Source organism: Sphaeramia orbicularis, chromosome 17, assembly GCF_902148855.1.
Source record: "Sphaeramia orbicularis chromosome 17, fSphaOr1.1, whole genome shotgun sequence".
NCBI classification, from domain to species: Eukaryota; Metazoa; Chordata; class Actinopteri; order Kurtiformes; family Apogonidae; genus Sphaeramia; species Sphaeramia orbicularis.
The window spans coordinates 55568495-55593450 of NC_043973.1; the positions used below are offsets into that span (position 1 = coordinate 55568495).

Sequence of the window (24956 nt, forward strand, 5' to 3'; positions counted from 1 at the left end):
GGAACGTGTGTTTGATATACTCACCTGGACACCAGGGGGTTAAAGGGTGTATTTAAATAAAAAATAGGGTTAGGGTCAGGGTTAGGGCTATCACTGGGGTTGGACACATTTGAACAAACATCTTGGATCAAGGTCAGACACTTATTTAAGAAAAAGTGACTTTATTCAGGAAAAAAAAACAGTGTTTCCTTTGGAACTGTTGACAAATATGCATTAGTGACATCATACCATTTAAGGAAAACGTGTATTTATCACTGATTCCAAGTCTTGAGTATTTAGTTGGTTTAACAAACTTTGTCAGAGACTGTAATTGTTCTGCACAAAACACACTTTAGTTTAAGGGGAAAAAAGTCTTTTTTATATTGAATATTTGTTAGTTTTACATCCTAATTATTGTGCACAAATGGAAGAAACAGGTATTTTATTGCTACAGTGAATATAAATAAGAGTCATTTTTATTGCTGTATTTTTTTTTACAGTTGATAATCTGACTGTTGAATAGTCATTAGCATCAGGTTCAGGTTTTAACTTTAGCAGCTGGAACGTCAGTAGCACAAACATGATTGACAGACTGATGGAACGTTGGATGGAGCATGGTTCCACTCAGTAACTGTGAGGCCGGTTCTACTGTTATTTATGGAAACAGAAGAACTGAAATTAGACCAAAGGGAAATGTGTTCAGTCATAAATGTACCTTCATCAAACCTGCAGATGTGTGGACCATGAGCATCACAGACCACCCGACAACCCGTGGTTCTGAAGGTCCGAACCACGTGGACCCACTGGTGTTTTTATGGGTTCAACTGGAAACACTGAAAGCAGTCTGCATCAGGGTTAGTGTTAGCGTCTGATTGGATTAAGTAGAAGTTCAGACTCTAAGGCAGGGGTGTCAAACTCATTTTCTTTCAGGTTCCACATTCAGCCTGATTTGATCTCCAGTGGGCCGGACCAGTAAAATAATAACATCATAACCTATAAATAATGACAACTGCAAATATTTATATGCAAGAAATAACATATAAGTTTTAAAACAGTTACATTTTATAAACTACCCAAACAAAAAAGATGTGAATAACCTGAAAAAAACTAAAATTTCTGAGGAAAAATAAATGAGAAAAAATGTATCAATATTTCTACATGTGCATGACAGATCAGATCTACCAAGGCCCAAAACAGGCAGAATATTGTTAAAATTACACTTATTTTTCTTTAGACATTTCAGGTTGTTCATATTTCTTCAGGTTATTGACATTTTCTTATTAAAAGAGATCAGAGTTTAACATTCTTTGCAGTAAATCAAAGAGAAAAAAATTGGTGTTGGCATTATTTATAGGCATGATGTCATTAGGGCTGTGTATTGGCAAGAATCTGGCGATACAATACAAATCACAAAACTAGGATCACAATACGATATATCGCTATATATCACAATACTGTTAACAAGGTGATATTTTTTTTGTTTCTTTTTTTAAAAGATTATTGCCTAGAAAAACTAATAGTGCAGCATTTGGATGAATAAAGATTTAACATGTGGCTTTACCGATACAAAAAAACACATAAATAAATACATAAATAAAAAATATTTTACAGACATTACAGTTTCAGGTCCTGCTTAAATGTTTGTATTCTATTGTGAAAAGAATCCATAGTGTTCAGTCCCTGAATCACCCAAAATCAGAACATTATTTTTGTGCATTCCCAATAAAAAAAACCAAACATTTGCCTCTCTCAGACAGTAAAAAATGCTTTTAGGATGCTTGAATGATCTATTATTCAACAAAACTGCGTTATCAGTTTTAAAAAACTACATTTACGTCCTGCAATATCACAATAGTACTTTTGTCGTCTACAAATAACAGAACAAAATACCCGTGAATATAGAAATAAAAGAGCTTGAAAAACAGAAAACAAAAATGAACCTCCTCCATGTCTGCATTTGAATAAATACCTAAAAATATCGATACAGTACTTTTTGATATCGATACAGTATCGTCAAGTGAAATATCATAATATATTGTGATACTGATATTTCCTTACACCCCTGGATGTCATATTATTTTTTTCACATTAAACCAAGAAGAACATTTGGAGTCATTACTTCTAGGTTATTACCTCCACCAAGGAGGTTATGTTTTTGCCAGGGTTTGTCTGTTTGTTTGTTTGTTTGTCTGTCCGTTAGTGTGCAACATAACTCAAAAAGTTATGGACAGATTTGGATGAAATTTTCAGGGTTTGTTGGAAATGGGATAAGGAAGAAATGATTAAATTTTGGTGGTGATCGGGGGTGGGGGGGGCCACGGGGGGCGCCACTGATCAGCCTTGGCGGAGGTCTGCGCTCTCCGAGTGCTTCTAGTTATGCTTTTATTTTTCAATTTGACACCCTGGACTGTTAATGTCTTCTGCACTTTGCACAGTCATCCCGTGGGCCTGACTGGACCCTTTGGCAGGCCGGTTTTGGCCCCCGGGCCATGTGTTTGACACCTGTGCTCTAAGGTCATTGGATCGTCTTGGACCAGACCAGATAAGGGTGTAAGAAAATATCAGTTCTACAATATGTCACGATGTTTCATTTCACAATATTGTGTCGATATTAAAAAGTACTGTATCAATATTTTTAGGTATTTATTCAAATGCAGATATTGTGGAGGTTCATTTTAGTTTTTTCTTTTTTGCTTATATTTTATTACCTCCGCCAAGGAGGTTATGTTTTTGCCAGGGTTTGTTTGTTTGTTTGTCTGTCTGTTTGTTTGTCTGTCTGTTAGTGTGCAACATAACTCAAAAAGTTAAGGACAGATTTGGATGAAATGTTCAGGGTTTGTTGGAAATGGGATAAGGAAGAAATGATTAAATTGTGGTGGTGATCGGGGGTGGGGGGGCCCACGGGGGGGGGGGGGGGGGGCACTGATCGTTAGTGTGCAACATAACTCAAAAAGTTCAGGACAGATTTGGATGAAATTTTCAGGGTTTGTTGGAAATGGGATAAGGAAGAAATGATTAAATTTTGGTGGTGATCGGGGGTGGGGGGGCCCACGGGGGGGGCCACTGATCAGCCTTGGCGGAGGTCTGCGCTCTCCGAGTGCTTCTAGTTTGTTATTTAACACTCTTTTATTAAATAATGTTAGTTCCTTTGTTGGGATTGAACTAAAATAATGTTCTTATGTTAGTTCTGAACTAATAGAATCTGAACATTTGAACAGGATCTCAAACTGTAATGTCTGTAAAACAGAATTTCAGTTTAAAAACAGGAACATTTTGTGATTTAACATTAGATCCTGTTAGGATCAAATAAAAATGTGTTTAGTATTTGTGCAGATTTATGGTATAATTCAGTTCTTCAAGGAAATAATCATTTAAAAAACCAGAAACAAACAAAAAATTGCCTTGTTAACAGTATCATGATATATCGTGATATATCATATCGTGATCCGAGTATTATGATTTGTATTGTATCGCCAGATTCTTGCCGATACACAGCCCTAGTCCCAGACCCGTATGTAGGTCGGTCTCACCTGTGTCGGTTCTGGTTTCAGATGCCCAGCGGGCCCTGCTGCTGTTGGAGGAGTACCGGGCCAAGCTGAACCACACCGAGGACCGGCAGCTGCGACACTCCATCCAGAGGGTCATCGACATCTTCCAGAGCAACCTGTTCCAGGCCCTCATAGGTAAGGAACCACCGACCAGGTCCAGGTCCACATGCACCACCTTTGGTACTGTTGGGCTGTAGCTCTGCATTTGGGTCTATAGTTTTGGACCTGTTTCATTGGCCTTTCATGATGTGGAAGGAAAGGTCTGTTTGTGAAAATGAAGCAAGGTGATGAACGATAAAATTCCCCGAAGAACAGAACAAAATAACATTAGATTTAAGGTACGAGCACAAACATGTGAACGCTGCTGTGAATATGGGAGGATCTGTTTAAATCCCATTTGGTTCCTCTGAAACTCAGGTGTGTTCGTAGAGTTCTGTTAACATGGCAGCGGCTGAAAGTGGATGGAGGTCAGGACCATCAGTAACATCTAATGTGTGGGTTTAGAACGTGTGCTGTTCTTGTAGATCAGGACTCTCAAACTCATTTTATTTCAGGCTCTACTTTCAGCCTGAAATGATCTCCAGTGGGCCGGACCAGTAAAATAATAACAGAATAACCTATAAATAAATAATGACAACTCCAAGTTTTTCTTTTTGTTCTTGTACAAAAAACCCCCAATTAAATTATGAAAATATTGACATTTTACAAAAAAGATGTGAATAACCTGAAAAAACAGAAATTTCATTTGAAAAATTAGTGCAATTTTAACAATATTATGCCTCAACTTATTATTTATACATGTACATTACACACAGTGTTACATAAACATTTGGTAAGAGGCAGAATATTGTTCAAATTGCACATTTCGGGTTGTGCATCTTTGTTTTTATTTATGTATTTATTTGCATTTTATTGTGAAAGAATAGTTTTGTAAATGTAAATATTTTCACAATGTAATGTTATTTTTTTTACTAAAATTTTCTCCACATAACTTTCACAAAGAAAATTTGTAGTTGTCATTATTTATGGTTTACGGCGTTGTTCCACGGGCCGGAATGGAACCTTTGGCAGGGGGGCCAGATTTGGACCCCGGGCTGCATGTTTGACACCTGTGTTCTAAACCATTAACACATGGACCAGTAGAAGGAAAGGAACAGTTAGAGTATTTGAAACATTAGTCAGAAATTTTAAACATCTGAATCTCTCTAAACTGTGAATAAACTTTGTCCCTATGAAGAAACAAATAAAATTAGAAATGAATTCAACCAATAGATGAGGAGACGCCTTCACGACACGTCCTGGTTCTGTCAGCCCGTGAACTGACCAGAAGCTGATGGAGGGGGTGAAGGTCCAGACCTGTCCACTGGAGGTCCAGTACCAGCCCTAAACCTCAGCAAACTGTGAACCCTCTGACCCTGTGACGCTTGCATTTGTTTGTTTGTTTGTTTGTTTTGCGGAGCCGTCGCAGCGGTGCATCAGGTCGGAAACGTCACACCAGACCAGACATCTGGTCTGACAGAAGGAGGTGGAGGTCAGAGGTCACCTGAGGGCAGGGTCCTCCGTCTTGTCCTCCTGAATCTTGCCTCTGTGCTCTGATTGGTCCTCGGTCCGCTACATCCACTTCCTGTTTAGGATTCATCCTTTAGACCGGGGGTTCCACAGCCTAAAACCGCCCCCCCACAGGGTTACACCCAATTAAATGACACCAAACACACCGACAGTCAAGGCTGTGTTAATGTATTAGAACGGACATGTGGGCGTGGTCCCAAATGGACCGCCCACTCTTGTTGGATCCATAACTGTTGAACCAGACCAGTTTCAGACAAATATTCCACTGAATTGTAAAGGTCTAAATTCCATCTGAAACAGACTCAAAGGACAACATTTACTTTAACTATCTTTTAAATGAAAAATATCTAAAACTACTACGTCACAGATGGACAACAAATGAACCTCTATTTTTTTCCCAGAATTCCAAAGTTCTCCACAGTGAAGTTCCTCTGACATTTTCATCCTCAAATGTATTCAGTGTAAACCTTAAACCCTCTATTTTACAACCTGATAATTGGTTAAAGAGGAAAAAAAATGTGATCAAACCTAAATAGAAAGAGTTTAGACAAATGTCAGCGTCACAGATGGACAACAAAAGGAAATATCAAATTAAACAGTTTTATTTTAATTATCATTATCATATACATTTATTTACCATATTTACAACATACAAATAATATTAATGTTATATTCACATGTATTTTACACAGATATATGCATTTATTAATTTTAAACACTGTGTGTTTAGAATATGACATAAATAATATAATAGTCAAATATCAGTGTATTTGATTAAATGTAGTTTATTTATAGAGTTTATAAAATGAACCCAGAATGACGGTACTAAACTGGGTCACTGTACAAACATTCACACTCACTAAAATACTCATGTTTTTTATCACAATTTTTTTTTCTCTTTTCGCCGTCTTTGTCATCATTGCCATCTTTATCGTTGTCTTCATCGTCATCTGTCATCACTGTCTTTGTCGTCATCATCTTCATCGTCATCTGTCATCACTGTCTTCGTCGCTGTCTTCATCGCTGTCTTTGTCATGGTCTTTGTTGTTTTTATCGCCTTTGTAGCATTTTTTTCAAACATCTTCTCTGAATCTACTCATTTCTGATTTTATTTGTATCTTCTTTGGGACAATGTCTACAAAGTTTCTTGAGAAATTATGATCGTTGAGTTTTTGACAAAGGTTTAAAATATTCTACCTGTTCCTTTCCTTCTACTGGTTCATCTGTTGATGCTTTAGAACATGTCAGTGGTTCCAGATATCAGTCTATGAGTCTTGTAGTTCCTATTGGTCACTGATAGAAGTCATATCTGGACTGTGATTGGATGAGTTCAGTTCTCCTCCAGTGAAAGTCCCGCCCACTTCTATAGTTAGGTTCATGTGCATCTGGACCACAGGGCTGGAACGTAGAACAGAACCAGGACCGAAACATAGAGACAGAACCAGGACCGGAACATAGAACAGAACCAGGACTGGAACATAGAACAGAACCTGACATAGGCCACATTCACCTGGTTCCGATCCACATAGACACTGATTGGGTTTTTCCAGTGTGTGTTGGTGGTTCAGTCCTGACTCGTGGTCCGGTCCTGACTCGTGCACCAGTCCTGACCCAGTCCTGACTCGTGCACCAGTCCTGACTCAGTCCTGACTCGTGGTCCGGTCCTGACTCGTGGTTCAGTCTAGACTTCTGTGCTGGTCCTGACTCGTGTGCTGGTCCTGACTTGTGCACTGGTCTTGGCTCAGTCCTGACTCGTGGTCCGGTCCAAGGTTATTATCGTTAACGAAAACGAACGAAATGACGAAAACTAAAATTGAAAAAACATTTTCGTTAACTGAAATAAATAAAAACTCTAATTAAAAGAAAAAAACGATAACTAACTGAAACTGTATTGTGAGCTTACAAAACTAACTAAAATGTATAAAAATTATGGATACAATTCCCTTCGTTTTCGTCTCTGTCAATGTCGGATTGATATGAAATTAATTTATTTCACTTCAGCAGTTTGAGCTGGTGACACCATACGACACTTCACAGTCTGTCATGTCTGGTCATTTGTGGTTTCCAGTCGTCTTCTGGTCCCCACTCTACCTGGAACATACAGACTAAAGCTGGGACACAGCAGCACAGTCCTGTCTGGGGTTTACTTCAGTGATACATGGGTCGGGTTTTTTTTTTTTTTTTTTTTTGGCGTACCGTGTGTGTGCGCGTGAGTGACAGACAGAGCTGAGCTAAAGGACAGTCAGTGTTGAACTAGCATCCAGGTTAAAACTGGAGAGTTTATCACCATGAAAAGGCCTTCCAAGCCCTGAACTGCACAGTTTAGAAGAGGAGAACAGAGGAGGATGAAAACTAATCCAATTACAGAGGTATGGAACCTGTTAGAATGTTAAAAAACGTTTGATGTTACTAGCTACAGCTAGCTGAACTGAACTGAAGCAAAGTTGGCTAATAATGGAACTGCAGATGATTAAGATATGAGAAATCTGCTAAGGTGTGGTTGACTGATGAGGAACTGGGTTATATATGTTTATAAGTGGTTTGTATATGTTTCTGTCTGCTTTAACTGCTGGTTAGCTGGTTTATAATAGGTTCTTATCTGGTTTAACTGCTGGTTAGCTGGTTTATATATGTTTCTATCTGCTTTAACTGCTGGTTAGCTGGTTTATATATGTTCCTATCTGCTTTAACTGCTGGTTAGCTGGTTTATAATAGGTTCCTATCTGCTTTAACTGCTGGTTAGCTTGTTATATATGTTTCTATCTGCTTTAACTGCTGGTTAGCTGGTTTATATATGTTTCTATCGGCTTTAACTGCTGGCTGCTTTGTGCATCTCCTCTCATGCTTTGCACATCTTCGCATTGTTTCACGTAAGTGACGTTGTGTATGGATTGCACCCCACCTCAAGCTGCTATAGGGAATTTAGACATTGTACGGTACATTGTGTCTCTGCTCAGTCCATGAGCTGCCCTAACCCGACCCCCAAATAAAGTGTCCAGGGTAACACATATCCACGCCTCACTAATTTCTTTGAATAGGATGATGAGGAAGATAAAATATATGAAATAACTAAAACTAATACTAAAACTAAACTAAACTAAACTAAAACTAAGCATTCAGAAAAAAAACGATAACTAATAAAAACTAACAAACCTGCTCTAAAAACTAATTAAAACTAACTGAATAAGAGAAAAAAAAAGTCAAAACTAATTAAAACTAAACTATAATTAAAAATCCAAAACTATTATAACCTTGGTCCGGTCCTGACTCGTGGTTCAGTCTAGACTTCTGTGCTGGTCCTGACTCGTGTGCTGGTCCTGACTTGTGCACTGGTCTTGGCTCAGTCCTGACTCGTGGTTCGGTCCTGGCTCGTGGTTCGGTCCTGGCTCGTGCAGCAGTCCTGACCCAGTCCTGACTCGTGCACCAGTCCTGACCCAGTCCTGACTCGTGCACCAGTCCTGACTCAGTCCTGACTCGTGGTCCGGTCCTGACTTGTGCACCAGTCCTGACCCAGTCCTGACTCGTGCACCAGTCCTGACTCAGTCCTGACTCGTGGTTCGGTCCTGGCTCGTGGTCCGGTCCTGACTTGTGCACCAGTCCTGACCCAGTCCTGACTCGTGCACCAGTCCTGACTCAGTCCTGACTCGTGGTCCGGTCCTGACTCGTGGTTCAGTCTAGACGTCTGTGCTGGTCCTGACTTGTGCACTGGTCTTGGCTCAGTCCTGACTCGTGGTTCGGTCCTGGCTCGTGGTTCGGTCCTGGCTCGTGCTCCAGCTCCGCCCACATTCCTGTATCTCAGTGTTCGTTAACCCTGCAGCTGTGTCTGCCTTTACCGAGGCCGCAGCCAATCAGAGCGCAGCACCCGCCTGCACACGTGTAATGACTGTTCTAGAAGTGGGAGTTCAAACCCAGTCAGGGGGTCGAACCGGTTCCTACAGAACCAGGAGATCAGGTTCCACAGAACACTACAGGAACGTTCTCTCAGATTCAGATGGAATTGAAGGAACCCAGAACACTCATACAAACGTCCACTTCAGCCACCGCCACCTCTTGCTTCTTCTTCTCCTTCTCCTCCTGCTCCTCTTCCATCTCCTGCTTCTTATTCTTCTCCTCCTCCTGCTTCTTCTTCTCTTCCTACTCCTCCTGCTTCTCTCCCTCCTCCTTCTGCTCTTCCTTCTCCTTTTTCTCCTCCTCCGTCTTCTTCTGCTCTTCCTCCTCCTCCCCCTCCTCCTCCTTGTCCTCCTCCTTCTTCTCCTCTTCCTCCTGCTCCTCTTCCTTCTTCTCCTCCTCCTCTTCCTCCTGCTCCTCCTCCTTCTTCTCCTCCTCCTCTTCCTCCTGCTCCTCCTCCTCCTCAGCGTCTTCATCACTATTAGATAGTGCAGATCACCAGTGTGAACCCACTGACCTGCTTCCTGCTCAGCTTCATCTCTATCCTCTGAAACATGCTCCTCTTCTTCACTTTGGTCCAAATACTACACATGTATCATCTGAAACAAAGGAGAGGAAAATGAAAATAAAACAGAAACATTAAACATTTAATTCCAAATCCTCCTGGGTTTCATCTGTGATCATCCTGTTTTCACTGCAGACTGTAGTTTGGTTTCAGCTTCTCACATGTAGAGATGGGAATGTTTTCTGTCATTTTGAAGTGGAACATTAGATTAGTTTAGATTATATTATATTAGATTACATTAGACTAGATTACGTTAGATTAGATTACATTAGATTACTTTAGATTAGTTTATATTATATTATATTAGATTAGATTAATTTAGATCAGATTATATTAGTTTAGATTGGATTATATTACTTTAGATTAGATTAGAATAGTTTAGATTAGATTAATTTGGATTAGATTTGATTAGTTTAGATTGCATTAGATTACTTTAGATTAGATTAGATTACTTTAGATTAGATTAGTTTAGATTATATTATATTATATTAGATTACTTTAGATTAGTTTAGTTTAGATCAGGTTAATTTAGATTAGATTAGTTTAGATTGGATTAGATTACTTTAGATTAGAATAGTTTAGAGTAGATTAAATTAGATTAATTTAGATTAGTTTACATTAGATTAGATTAGTTTACATTAGATTAGATTAGTTTACATTAGATTATATTATATTAGATTAGATCAGATTAGATTAATTTAAATTAGATTAGATTAGTTTACATTAGATTTGATTACTTTAGATTAGATTAATTTAGATTAGAGTAGTTTAGGTTAGTTTAGATTAGAGTAATTTAGATTAGATTAATTTGGATTAGATTAGTTTAGGTTAGAGTAATTCAGATTAGTTTAGATTAGATTAGGAAATTCACTGGTCAAAGCAGAAGCAGAATAGGAAAATAAGGGGAAAAAAGTGAGGCATAAAGATAGTGCAAAACACAAACAGTATAAACTAATGGTAGTAATAATAAGTAGTAAAACTGTAAAGTAGGATGGTCCAACAATCATGGTAAAAAATAAAGTTTCAGATAACCTCAATTAGAACCCTGCATTAGGTTTTGGCATTCAAAAGATGATTTAGGAAAAAAAATTGGAAGAAAAAGGAGATGTTTTAGAGGTTGCTGGAAGTTTCCTGGAAATTGATTAATTTTGCATTTTCATCATAGCCAAGCTGACTTGCTAAGAAAAGCAGCATTACTTTCAAAACCAAGGTTTTAGTGCTTCATCTAGCAATATATGTATGAAGTAAGGCCGCCGACATCTTTGATCCTTGAGTGACGAATTGGTTGGCCTGGCATTCTTGGACTCCAGTGTGACACAAGAGCAGAAGCAGCTGATGGTTGACAACATGATGGAAAATGAAGGTTCTTTGGGTTCCACTAAAGCGTTGGGATGCCCTTAATCAAGCAGATTGTGAAGGGAAGCAGATCAGTGATTTTGTCACCACCAGCACCATGTGTTTCTTTGAAACTTTGTATCTGCCACAAACATTCTTCAGAATTCCTCCAGAAGACTGGGGCTGATGATGAAGACTTTCAGAAGGCTGATAAAATTGTGCATTCCAGAAAAGTTGTCAATGATGTTGCTGAAAGAGGGGTGGAGCTTATTCAAGACTTCAACTGTAGCCGAGCAAAAAATGAAGATCACAAACAGTACTTGCTCCAAGTTGTCAAAGAACACAGGAACATTTTTTGTAATTTCAATAAAGCGACAGTGATTGCTGGACTTTCTAAGGAACATTTTTATGCGAGTTGCAGTTTGAGTTTGATAATAAAATTACAAATTATTCTAATATGCCTTATTCATTTGGCTAGTTATGTTATAGTATATACAGCAATCTTCATGTGTCTCGTGCAACCTCTAAATATTAATTAATTTGCATAAAATTTGGACCGAAGTAATTTGGCCAGATATGGAACCAAATGCAGGGTTCTAATCCAGAGAATCTTAAAAAAATTTTTTGGACCACCCTACTGTAAAGCCTATATATATGTGTTTAGTGTAATTGCATGTTGAACATCTTGAAGACCTTCTAACCATGTTCTCCATTGAAGCTAAATGGTGTAAATAATGGAAACTATTGTTTTCTGCAGCTTTTGTTTACCTTGTTGTTTACTTTGCCATCCACTATGTGTTCAAAAGTATGTGGACACATTGAATCCAGGTGTTTGTTTTTTAACAGGGGTCTGGGATCCAAAACAATAAGGACTAATGTCAGAATAGAGTTTTATATTATGGGATAGATATCAGTGCATTGGTTCATTTGGGTTCAATTATTATCTTTGTTTCTAAAATGACTCACAGATGGTTTGGATTTACTATTGTTTTATCCAACTCTGATTGAAAATGTTCTTCCTCTAAATGTCTCTAATATTTTTCCTGCTCTGACTGTAAATAATAATTTCCATCTACTGTCATCACATCTGACTGAGGAAGAAAAATCTACCATTAAACTACAGTGAAATACTGATGTTTCTGTGTCTGATCCTCATGAACAGGACATCTGACCGCTGGAGACAGGATGTGTCCACATATTTATGTCCATACGTTGTGTCTTGTATTTTAATTATGTCTTTGTACAGCACTTTGGGCACTTCGCGTCATTTTAAATGTGCTATAGAAATAAACCAGACCTTATATGGAGTCAATTCTCAATGGATTTTGACCATTTTAAATATAAAAAAGCAAGTAACATATTAAATTATTACATTACAGGGTGGGGAAGCAAAATGTACAATGAACATTTAGTTGTTTTTTCTCAGCAGGCACTACGTCAAATGTTTTGAAACCAAACATATATTGATGTCATAATCATACCTAACACTATTATCCATACCTTTTCAGAAACTTTTGCCCATATGAGTAATCAGGAAAACAAACGTCAAAGAGTGTGTGATTTGCTGAATGCACTCGTCACACCAAAGGAGATTTCAAAAATAGTTGGAGTGTCCATAAAGACTGTTTATAATGGAAAGAAGAGAATGACTATGAGCAAAACTATTACGAGAAAGTCTGGAAGATACTATTAAAGAAGAATGGGAGAAGTTGTCACCCCAATATTTGAGGAACACTTGCGCAAGTTTCAGGAAGCGTGTGAAGGCAGTTATTGAGAAAGAAGGAGGACACATAGAATAAAAACATTTTCTATTATGGACATTTTCTTGTGGCAAATAAATTCTCATGACTTTCAATAAACTAATTGGTCATACACTGTCTTTCAATCCCTGCCTCAAAATATTGTACATTTTGCTTCCCCACCCTGTATGTCATGACTCGTATTAAAAAAACTCCAGCGAAAATGTAATAACTGGAGCTGGTAATGCAATAATACATAAATAGAACTGCATTTATGGGAAATAAAAGATTTGTTTGCAGATTTTATGTAGTTTTTAAATCAAAAACAGGTATAGTTCATAGGTCGTCAACCTTTGCGTTCTGAAGAGACATTTAGGAGCTGTTTTCTGGAGCCAATACTGATGTTTCTGCTTGGGATCGTCACGAACAGGGCGTCTTACAGCTGTAGATGTGACGTGTCCACGTACTTTTGTCCACGTAGTTTTTTCGGTCCGTGTCTCTTGGCATATTTGTCTGAAAAATAGATTTATTCTGTTAGCCTTTCCAATCTGCCAGAGCCCAAACAGAGATGTCTGCAGCCGGGCCCAGGCTGCTGTAATCCCTCTGTGGACACGACGATTACCCACGGCCGTAATCCGCCCTCCGCCGCCACTGCCGCCCATTTACACACACAGAACTGCACTTTCTGCTTCTTCTATTCTCTGCTCACATTCCTCTGAAACAAACAGATGGCAAACGTCCACTCTGCTCAATCTAATAAATCAGTTTACAGTTTTGGGACCCGCCCATCGGCCGCCTCAGCTGACAACGTCGGTTTCTTTTCTTGTTGAATTCAATGTGCTCTGATCTGTATAAAATGGAATATAGTGGGATGAATGAATGTTTTATTAGGTTACATCCTGTGTTCTGTGGGCGTTTAAGGACGAATCCACAACAAGACACGGACACAGAAACACACGACTGGATTTGGGTCGAGATATTTTCACATTTGAACATACAGTCGCAGAAAAAAATGAGACCTCCCCTTGTTTTCTTCAGTTTCTTGTTCATTTTAATTCCTGGTTCAACTAAAGGTCCATCTGTTTGGACAAATATAATGATATCAACAAAACCAGCTCATAGTTTAATTTAACAGCTGATATCTATCCATTTTACGTGTTTTCTTGATTAAAAACCCAAATCACTTCAGTTCTTCCGTCAATATCTATGTCATTGTACTGACAAAAACAGTGCTTTCATTCATTCCATGTTTTTTTTTTTGTCTGTTTTAGTCACATGATACACACAGGAGTTAGGACTGGATTACAGAACCATTGTTTTGGAGGACTTTAGATGGAATAATAATTTTTTCTGTGACTGTATTTTGGTTTTCTTTCTTTCTTTTATTAACAAACTTGTTTATTAACATTTCAAGCTTTACATTCTTAAGTAGGGCTGTGTATTGGCAAGAATCAGGTTGTACGATACAAATCACAATACTAGATCACGATACGATATATCACGATATATCATGATATTGTTAAAAAGGCCATTTTTTTCTTTGTTTCTTTTTTTATAAATGATTATTTCCTTGAAGAATTGAATTACACCATAAATCTGCACAAATACTAAACACATTTTTATTTAATCCCAACAGGATCTAATGCTATATCACAATATGTTCCTGTGTTCAAACTGAAATTCTGTTTTACAGACATTACAGTTTGAGATCCTGTTCAAATGTTCATTTTCTATTAGTTCAGAACTAACATAAGAACAGTATTTTAGTTTAATCCCAACAAAGGCACTAACATTATTTAATAAAAGAGTGTTAAATATAGGGGTGTAAGAAAATATTGCTTCCGCAATATATTGCGATATTTCATTTCACAATACTGTATCAATATTAAAAAGTACTCTATTGCTATTTTTAGGTATTTAGTTAAATGGAAATATAACGGAGGTTCATGTTTTTGCTTTTTTATGTATATTTTTTTTTTAGGAATCCTGCAAGCTCTTTTATTTCTATATTCACATGGGTATTTTGCTCTGTTGTTTGGGTATTCAGAAAGTAGTATTGTGACATTGCAGGCCATTCAAGTAGTTTTTTTTTTTTTAACTGATAACACTGTTTTGTTAAATAATGGTGATTTCAATCATCCTAAAAGCACTTTTTACTGCCTGAGAGGCAAATGGTAGTTCCTTGCATTAAAATAATGCTCTGATGTTGGATGATTCAGGGACTGTCCACTATACATTCTTTTCACAACTAACAGAATATGAAAATTTGAGGAGGATATCTATAAAACATAATTCTATTTATTTATTTGTGTGTTTTGTGCTTGAAATTTTATTTTTATCTGTAAAAAAAATGTTAGTTTTTACAAAGGAAATTTTTGTTATATAGTATTAAATCCTGTTCTGAACAAATAAAAATTTGTTCAGTATTTGTGCATATCTCTGGTATAATTAAATTTTTCCAGGAAAAATAGAAGAAGAAACAAAACAAACAAAAAAACTGCATTGTTAACAGTATCATGATACATCGTGATATATCACATCATGATCCTAGTATTGGGATTTGTATCGTATCACCAGATTCTTGCCGATACACAGCCCTAATTAAATAAGAATAAATAAAATATAAACAAAAAAGAAAAACAAAAATGAACCTCCACCATATCGGCATTTGAATAAATACCTAAAAATATCAATACTGTACTTTTTAATATCGATACAGTATTGTGAAATGAAATATCGCGATATATTGCAGAACTGATATTTTCTTACACCCCTATTCTTAAGTATATTCAAGTTTTAGGTTCTTTTATTACATGGCAACTCAACCAACTAAAAATAAACAACAGAGAACCTCTGGGCGTAGTGGAACCTAATTCTGATGACAGTGTTGGGTATCAGAAAGTACATGGAAAATAAAATAGAAATGAATACATTTACAATGTCGTTTGATCAGTCTACACAAACACACCCTGTGACTTTCATGAATCCAAACAGATAAATGTCTACATGATGCAGAACCATGTGACCGTCCTGTAAAGTCATCAGTGGGTTCCAGCTCCTCTTAAATCGGTCCATGTTCGGGTGGAGTTCTGCTGTTCTTTTTACTCTGATGAGTTGTTCTTTCCGTTCACCAACAGGAGGGGGCACTGGTACACAAAAACACACACATATCATCTTTTTTTGCCACCGATGCAAGAATTTTGAATAAATAATTTTTTTCTTTATGCAAACAGTCAGAAGGAGAAGTACAGACCAGTGGATCCCAGCGTACGTTCATGTGTCAAATGTTAGAAAGTTCTACCCAGATGCCCCCCCCCTCACCAAAACACTCTCAATTTAGGACAACCCCAGAAAAACAATAATGTGTCCAGATTGTCTCCAGCAAAGATTTGTCAAATTTAGAGATGATGAGTGGAGTTTTAAAAAGTCGAAGGTTCACTGTCCAGATGAATTCTTTGCTTTTCTTGATATTTTCAAAGGTCAGGGTTCAGTTACTGGCACTCATACTCAGATTACACATGAAAGAACGCAGTACGGTGTACACGAATAAATGTATTAGTTTAATCATCAATAACATCATCAACTTCAACACCTGACACTGAAATCCAAAACCATGAAGATAAACCATGGCAGAGCAGCATCATTACGCCTCCAAACGGGATATTTTTACATTAAAACAACAAATGTTTCTAGTAAATGTTACATTATTTTGACTTCTAAGATTGTTGGTCGTGTTCCTGTCGACTTGTTGCTCTTTGTATTTTTATCTCAGTTGATAAACTACAAAGTCATTGTGTCCATTTCCGTTGTAGTTGTCGTCATCTTATTTATCTTTGTTGTCTTTGTCATTGTCTTTGTCGTCGTTGGCGCCGTCTTCGTCTTTGTCTTTGTCGTTGCCGTCTTTGTCCTCGTCACCGCCTTTGTTGTCATTGTTGTCTTTGTTTTAGTCTGTTGTTGTCTTTGGCGTCTTTGTTGTTGTTGTTGTTGTCTTTGTCATCGTCTTTGTTGTTGTCGTCGCTGTCTTCATTGTTGTTGTCTTTGTTTTAGGCTGTTGTCTTTGTCATCTTCAGCGTCTTTGTCATTGTTGTCTTTGTCGTTGTTGTCTTTGTCATTGTCTTTGTCGTCGCCGTCTTCGTCTTAGTTGTTGTCTTTGTCATCATCTTTGTCGTTGCCGTCTTCGTCGCCATCTTTGTTGTCATTGTTGTCTTTGTTTTAGTCTGTCATTGTCTTTGTCATCTTTGTCGTTGTCTTTGTCGTTGTCTTTGTCGTTGTCTTTGTCGGCCGGTTTCGGGGCGGTGTGGACCGTTCTGGCAGCAGAAGTGAAAGTGAAACTTAACACTCATTTACCTTTTCTCTACCTCCTGAAGCTTCGTAAACGTTCATTTGAAGGGACAGGATGTTTGTCCTGGACTATTATATATTCTACATATGTATAGTATATAATAATACTATAATATATTGTACATCTGTGTAATCCATAATAATACTTTTATATATTATACATATGTAGTATAAGTTTAAGGCAACAGTGATGTTTTTTATCTATGAAATGTTTGCTGTGGCTCTGCACTACGACACAACCCTACCAGTGGAAACACTGCATAAATCTAGGCCTGTTCTAATAAAAGTCCTTAAAGGGTTAAATACTTTTCTCAGCACATTTTTTTCTAAATTTGCTGCCGTTTTTTCCTCCGTCCTGTATCTGTCCTTTTCAGTTCTGTTTCCTTTATAACTAATAAGCCATCTCATGTATTGATCTGCTCCAGTCTGTCTGTCCATAAACTCTGACGCTCATTGAACCCACTCATCAGGTTCTGGACTCTTGGACCTGGTCCAGTCCGCCTCATGTTCCTCTGGATTCAACGCTGAAGGCTTTTTACAGTGGCTGCACTGAACCGAGGGTTTCTGGGTAAAACATCAGAAGGCGTGGCGGCGGGCGGCGGTCAGCTACGCCGCGCCAAAGAAAGCACTGCTTATTTTAGAACGCACAATATTGGGTCCAAAAATAAAGAGTCTGGTGGATGTGTCTGCCCAGCTGTGGGTGTGTGCGCCAGGCTGTGGGCGTGTCCGCCTCGCTGTGGGTGTGTCCACCGGGCTGTGGGCGTGTGCACTGGGCTGTGGGCGTGTCCTGGACCTGTCCTCATATGAACTCATGCTGACATTAACCTGATCATCAAACTGATCAATCAATGAATCAGTGGCAGTGAAACACGATCCAAGTCTGATCGTGAAGGAAATTGAACAGTCCTGAATATCGTCGGCTTCCTGATAAAACCTGCTATGTGACTTTTGGCAAATTTTACAGGAGAAATAAAAAACTGTTTATATAACAGGAAACTGTGAAATGTGACAAAAAATATCTGTTCCTTTAACGGTGATACTTATGATGGAATGTGAACAACTTTCACAGGAGACTTAAATTTGAAGCTATAATAGGGGAGATAGCAGGTTTTTATGCCCATCCACAATGTCACTTAGCAGGTTTTATCAGGAAGCCGACGATATGTGTTCTATTGCTAATACTTTATAATAATCCTTCAGTTGTTGTGTCGTTCAAATACCATGTGTCCGTTCATATTCTTTCTTTTTCAGGATGTTCTTCTCAGTCATTTGCATCAATTCTCCAACTTAAACCCCAAACCAGGACCAGGATGGTCTCAGAATCAGAAGAAACCCATCTGACGGGAAAATCACTTCTCTTCTCTTTTATCAGATATCCAGGAATTTTACGAAGTGACCTTATTGGACAGTCAGAGGTGGGTGGAGTCTTCCAAGGGGGCGGACCCCATGGCACCCGTCAACCTGTGGGATTTCTCCAGCCTTCAAAGCACAACGGTGACCTCGGACACTCTGCCCAGCCTTAGCACCAGCATCGAGGTAAGACCCAGCCCAAACCTGGGCCACATACAGGTCCACATCCAGGCTAAAACCTGGGCCACATACAGGTCCACATCCAGACTAAAACCTGGTCTATAGACAGGCTAAACCTGGTTCACAGACTAAACCTGGTTCACAGACCGATTAAACCTGGTCCAGATACATGTTAAACCTGGTCCAGATGCAGATCAAACCTGGTTCAGGTCCATATTAAACCTGGTCCAGGTCCATAGTAAACCTGGTCCAGATGCAGATTAAGGCTGTATTCACACCTACCATGTTTGGTCCATTTAAAACAGACCAGAGTTTGGTTCCCCAGAAAGTCCGGACTTTTTTTTAGGTGTGAATACAAACATGCAAACTCTGATTCCAACCAAACAAGCGGTCCGCTTCCAAACAGACTCTGGGCCGGTTCTCTTCTGGTGTGAATATAACTGACCTCAAACCAAACCAAACCAAGGAATCTTGAACCTTTTTGTGCTTGACGAGCCACCGTAGCCGCTGGAAGTAGCCGAGGTTTACGGGTGGTCAGAGCTAATAGCAGCAGACATGAGCTGTGGACAGATGTGGAGCAATGAGGAAATTGAATCTGCCATTGACATTTGGTCAGATGTCCATATTACCAAACTGGCTCCAGCTGAGCTTTTCTTGAGTGTTAACATTATTTTCGTAAATTTGTGTCTGAAAAAATACAATTTATATTCCAAAAACGATAACTGTATGTAGGAGCACCACGTCTATTTTCATCAACACCGGCTCTCTCTGGTTCACCCCACCCCCGACTTTTCTGTCCAGTGCCAGCGCAGTTCGTCACATGCGTGTTTCTGTTCACGCATTTTGGTCCACTAGCAAAAAGTGCAATGTGAATGTAATCTGACCCAAATGAAAAAAATAAAGTCCACATTTGATCCGAATCAAATAAGCGGACCAAAGGACTTTTCAGGTGTGAATACACCCTGAACCTGGTCCAGGTCCATATTAAACCTGGTCCAGATGCAAACTAAACCTGGTCCAGGTCCATATTAAACCTGGTCCAGATGCAGATTAAATCTGGTCCAGGTCCATATTAAACCTGGTCCAGATGCAGACTAAACCTGGTCCAGGTCCATATTAAACCTGGTCCAGTTCCATATGAAACTCGGTCCAGGTCCATGTTAAACCTGGTCCAGTTCCATATTAAACCCAGTCCAGGTCCATGTTAAACCTGGTCCAGTTCCATATTAAACCCAGTCCAGGTCCATATTAAACCTGGTCCAGATCCTGATGACTGAACCTATGCTTGTTTCTTGTTGTTTGAACGTTTCTCTAGTAAAAATAGACCTGATTAAAAATAGATCAGTCCTTTCCATCGGCGCTGCTTCCTCAAGAACCATCCTGAAGTGAAAACATTCCCATCTGAGGATCAAACCTGGATGTGAATGTGTCGTCGTCGACTCATCTGATGTTTTCCACGTAGTCGCCGGGTTGGTTAGTTAGTTCAAATAATGCTCCCAACGGTATGGTACCAAAGTGTGTTCCAACTCCACTTTTCTGCAGACGGAGGGGGTTGGAAGGAATTCACAAACATTGGGACACCTGTAGGAATTGGTAGCACCAACTTTCGAGGCTTGATCAACCTCCATTGCTGCAGAACTGCTTTAAGTTGTTAACCCATTTCTTGTTCACCTTTTTGTATAATTCTGAAATGTACATTATTTTTCTTTTTTTTTTTTTTTTAGTTTTGTTTAACCTTACCTTTTTTCTTTTTTTTTCTTTTTTTTTTTTACCTCTGGCAGTTCACCGCTTACCTTTGTACCATTTCAAGCTCTTCATTGGACTTCAACTGCTTGAATTTCAATACAAAACTGGAAAAATTTTGTCCAGTAGTGTGTGTGTGTGTATATATAAAACACTATTTAGATACAAAATTAGAACAGCAATTTATACAATATGTACTAATATATAATCAGTATGCTAATTAAAGCAATGTGTAATTATAATTCTGTGGTTCTAAGGTGGAGTTCAGTCTGGAATGGGTTCCTGTGTGTGTTTACCAGTACATTCTATTTCTGCCACTTGTCCTCTCCGTCCTACAGTCTTTTCCCACATGGACCTTAACGGGTCTGAAACCAGTGTTTTCATTTGTTCTTTCAGACTCAAAGTGACAGATTCTGTTTGTTCGATCATCACTGATTCATATTGATTATTGATCCATTCCTGTCTTTACTCAGTGGTTTTCCATATGTGACATTCCAGTCTTTAGAACCCTCTGGTGTGGAACACTGTGAGTGTTTTTACAGGTGCTGTGTGTGGAACGTCCACAGTGGTGCGTTCAGGTGACGTTTACCTTTGGATGAAAACCCAGATCAGATGGAGATGTGACATAGTGGTGAAGAAATGTATGTGAATAAAAGATATGAAGGATTATTAGGGACTTTTACAGGAACATGTGGGTAAATATAAAAGGTCCTTATGGAGGCGATGCTGGTCAGACATAATCCTGGTCCCAGTTCCAGTCCCTCCTAAAGCTCCTCCAGGTCCATTCAGGCTCATGCGGGTCTGCTTAGTACGTTGGAGGCCGACCACGGTGCTTTAGAGGACCGCGCGTCACATCAAACGTCCTCAGATATTTAAAAAAACATAAAAGGCCTTTGTTGCCTGCTGCCTGTCATCTGGTCTCATCTGGTCCTGGTCCGGCTTCAGCCTCAGACCTCAGGAGACATTTTCCCTGAAAAAGGATGACACGTTGGAATAAATCTATAAAGAGAACAGATTTAGTTTAATCCAGATTTAAGTCAGTGTTATGTTTCCTTATGGAACCGCTTTAGTCCAGATCCTTAAACCTGCGGATGTTGAACAGTAGGTGTTTGTCCTTCTGAGTCTGGAACAGGACTCCAGTCAAAACCTGACGCCAAACGAACAAATAAGGTTCTGTTCAAACTGTAGGTGAATGTGTCCATATGTGACCTGGATCTGATCTGTTAAGACAGTCTGAACAGCACGAATCTGACCCAGACCACTTTTATATGTGGTCCTAAATCTGACCCGGACCACTTTCGGCTGTGGTCCTAAATCTGACCCGGATCACTTTCATCTATGGTTCTAAATCTGACCCAGACCACTTTCATATGTGGTCCAAAATCTGACCCAGACCACTTTCATATGTGGTCCTAAATCTGATCCCGATCTGATATTTTCCAATGTGACATCAGTCGGAATGTCCAGGTCGCATTTATACGACCTTTCCGTCATTGAAATGTGACAAATGTCCCAGTTGTTGGTCGGAGCGGAGGAAAACCATATTTCCTTCTGTAAACACAGTGTGTGTCTGCATGGTCACGTTAGCGATGTAGTTGAAGACCAGTTTTTTGTGGTCTTGGTCTGGTCTTGGTCTCGGTCTTGTCTTGATCTCGATACCCTCAGGTCTCAGTCTTGTCTTGGTCTCGGTCTTGTTTTGGTCTCGATCCTCTTGGGTCTCAGTCTGGTCTTGGTCTCGGTCTGGTCTTGGTCTCCATACCCTTGCGCCTCCGTCTTGTCTTGGTCTCCGTCTTGTTTTGGTCTCCATACCCTCGGGTCTCAGTCTGGTCTCAGTCTGGTCTTGGTCTCCATACCCTCGAGTCTTGGACTTGTCTTGGTCTCGGTCTTGTCTTGGTCTCCATACCCTCCAGTCTCGGTCTTGTCTTTGTCTCGGTCTTGTCTTGGTCTCCATACCCTCCAGTCTCGGTCTTGTCTTTGTCTCGGTCTTATCTTGGTCTCCATACCCTCCAGTCTCTGTTTTATCTTGGTCTCGGTCTTATCTTGGTCTCCATACCCTCCAGTCTCGGCCTTATCTGGGTCTCGGTCTTGTCTTGGTCTCCATACTCTCAGGTCTCCGTCTTGTCTTGGTCTCAGTCCTGTCTTGGTCTCCATAACCTCAGGTCTCGATCTTGTCTTGGTCTCCATACCCTCCAGTCTCGGTATTATCTTGGTCTCGGTCTTGTCTTGGTTTCTGTACCCTCGGGTCTCGGTCTTGTCTTGGTCTCCATACCCTCCGGTCTTGGTCTTGTCTCGGTCTCAGTCTGGTCTCAGTCTAGCTGGTCTTGACTACAGCACTAGGTCTCGTATTCCATCAGGACCTCTTTAGTGCATGTGGGTCACTTCAGGGTCACATTCAGTTCAGACTCAAAACTGACAGAAGTCACATTTAATGTGGAATATGAACGAGCACACAAACAAATCAGATTACACCCAAAAATCGGAGTAGTGGATTAGACCTGCTGTGGGCGGAGCCTCAGATATATTCAGAACGCTGAAATGTCCAAAGAATCCTGATGGAACCAGAAAAATACCAACAAATATGTGAGAGAAAAATGTTAAGAATGTGGAAAAACTGAAGGTACTGTTAATGTGAGGTCCAACATCTAAACACACCTCAGCCTGTGGATGGACACAGACCCGGATGTGGACGGACTTAGTTCTTTTTGTCATTCATCATCATCGTCATCATCATCTTTATTTGCAGACTTGGGAGTCCATTTAAAAACAAACAAACAAGCAATCAACAAACAGAATACATTTAAAAATACGGGTTAAAAATACAAACAAAAAAATCATCAATATTATAAAAGACAACTGTACCAGTGTCGCCACAGGGATGACTGGTATCGCACCGAACTATGACTGGGATTAATCTAAGATGAATGATGGAATTCTGACAATCGTTCATTATTTTTACTCAATTTTTGTTTGGTTTGGTAATTTTTTCAATACTTGATTCAATTTTTGTTTAGTTTTTTTTCATTATTTTACTCAATTTTTGTTTGGTTTTGTGAATTTTTTCAATACTTTATTCAATTTGAATTTGGTTTTGCTCATTTTCCCCATTATTTTACTCAGTTTCTGTTGGTTTTGTTAATTTCTCCATTTTATAAATTTTTTATTCAATACAAAATTTTTCAGTTTTGAACTAAATCAATCAGATGAACCTGTGTACATGCATGAAGACATCAGAGTACTGGCACAAATCCAGGTGTGTTCATCTGATCGATGGTAATCGATTTAATTGATTAATTGTTGCAGCACCATCAGGGTCACATGACCACACAGGTCTACTGGGTTTGTGTTTCATATTGTGGAGTAGTTTTGTGGAATCGACTGGAACTGAATGTGAAACAGTGTGAAAACAACTCACAAATTTAAGACGGAGAAAAACTTAATTTTCCATAGATATAGTACCAACGTATGACGGTGTTTTAGGGCCACCTAAGAGAATAAAAACACTAGTCACTACAAGAATAAAGTCGTAAAATATTGAGATTAAAACCTGGAATTTTATGAAAATAAAGTCAGATTCAAAAAGAGTCAGAATTTGACCAGAATGAAGTCGTAATATTATGAGAATAACGTAATTAAAAACAGGTGTATAAATATCCTAATTTACCAGAATACAGTGGTACCCACTGGTCTGATAATGTAGAACTGGAACATTCTGTGAGGTTCTACTGTCATTTGGGGTTTACGCACAAAGGCCAAATAGAGGGTATGCACATACGTCACTTCCCCCCCAGGCCACACCCCTCTAAGTCAGACTGAGTGGCAAAAACCAACCTGCTCAACATGACGGAGTATAGCAGTAAACACAGCCAGAGCGGGAAAATGTGAAATCTGAACTTAAATGAAGGACAGTTGGACTGGACATGGATCTGTACGAGCTACCAAAGAACAAGTGGTCCATGAACACTGACATGTGGACACAAATGGAGGATCCAGACCTGATCCAGGGTGGAGGGGATCAGCACTATTTTTAACTGAAACAAATATACATGGTTTCATCATGACTGACAGCCAGGGTCCAAAACTAGGGCCCAGAACCAGCTGATCCAAAGTGCATTTACAGTAGACCATGGACTGACCCCAGTGAATATATGCATGATCTACTGGGACTGAGCAGATTTACTGAGTCTAGTTCAGATCAAGTACTTTATACAACACAGATACTACTGCTTTGTACAAGTAGGGTACAACTTTATTCTTGTAAATTATGATATTTTTACTACCTGTTTTTAAATTAACACATTATTCTGGTAATATTATGGCTTTATTGTCGGAATATGAGGACTTTAATCTCATTAACGAATGACATTTTTGTTAAATTGAGTTTTTTTATAACTACGACTTTATTCTCATAATATTGTGATTCTTTTTGTATTCGACTTTATTTTCATAAAATTACAGGTTTTATATCAATATTTTATGACTTTATACTCGTAGTGACCAGTGTTTTTATTTTCTCATGTGGCCCTAATACTCCGTCGTAGCTTTATTCTCCAGTTCCCCCGTATTTGAAAACTGGGTTAGCCTCAGTTTCAGTTAGTTTACTCATCATGTAGGAGCACAAGGTTCACAATCACAAAATGAAGACAAAAACCATGAAAGATCTGATCATGAAACCAAGAGCTGCGCTAAGAAGTACCGTTAGCCAGAAGAATACGTCATTTC

At 39.0% G+C, this 24956-nt stretch overlaps 1 protein-coding gene across 5 annotated transcripts in view; it reads left to right on the forward strand.

Annotated features, from left to right (window-relative positions):
• The window catches only part of LOC115437503 (disks large homolog 1-like), a 131761-nt gene that overhangs the window by 4543 nt on the left and 102262 nt on the right, over positions 1-24956 (forward strand). For all 5 annotated transcript variants that reach the window (XM_030160702.1, XM_030160703.1, XM_030160705.1 and 2 more), the window contains exons 2-3: positions 3531-3662; positions 18337-18500. In XM_030160702.1, the coding sequence (XP_030016562.1) occupies positions 3531-3662; positions 18337-18500 (296 nt within the window). The remainder of the gene's footprint in view (positions 1-3530; positions 3663-18336; positions 18501-24956) is intronic.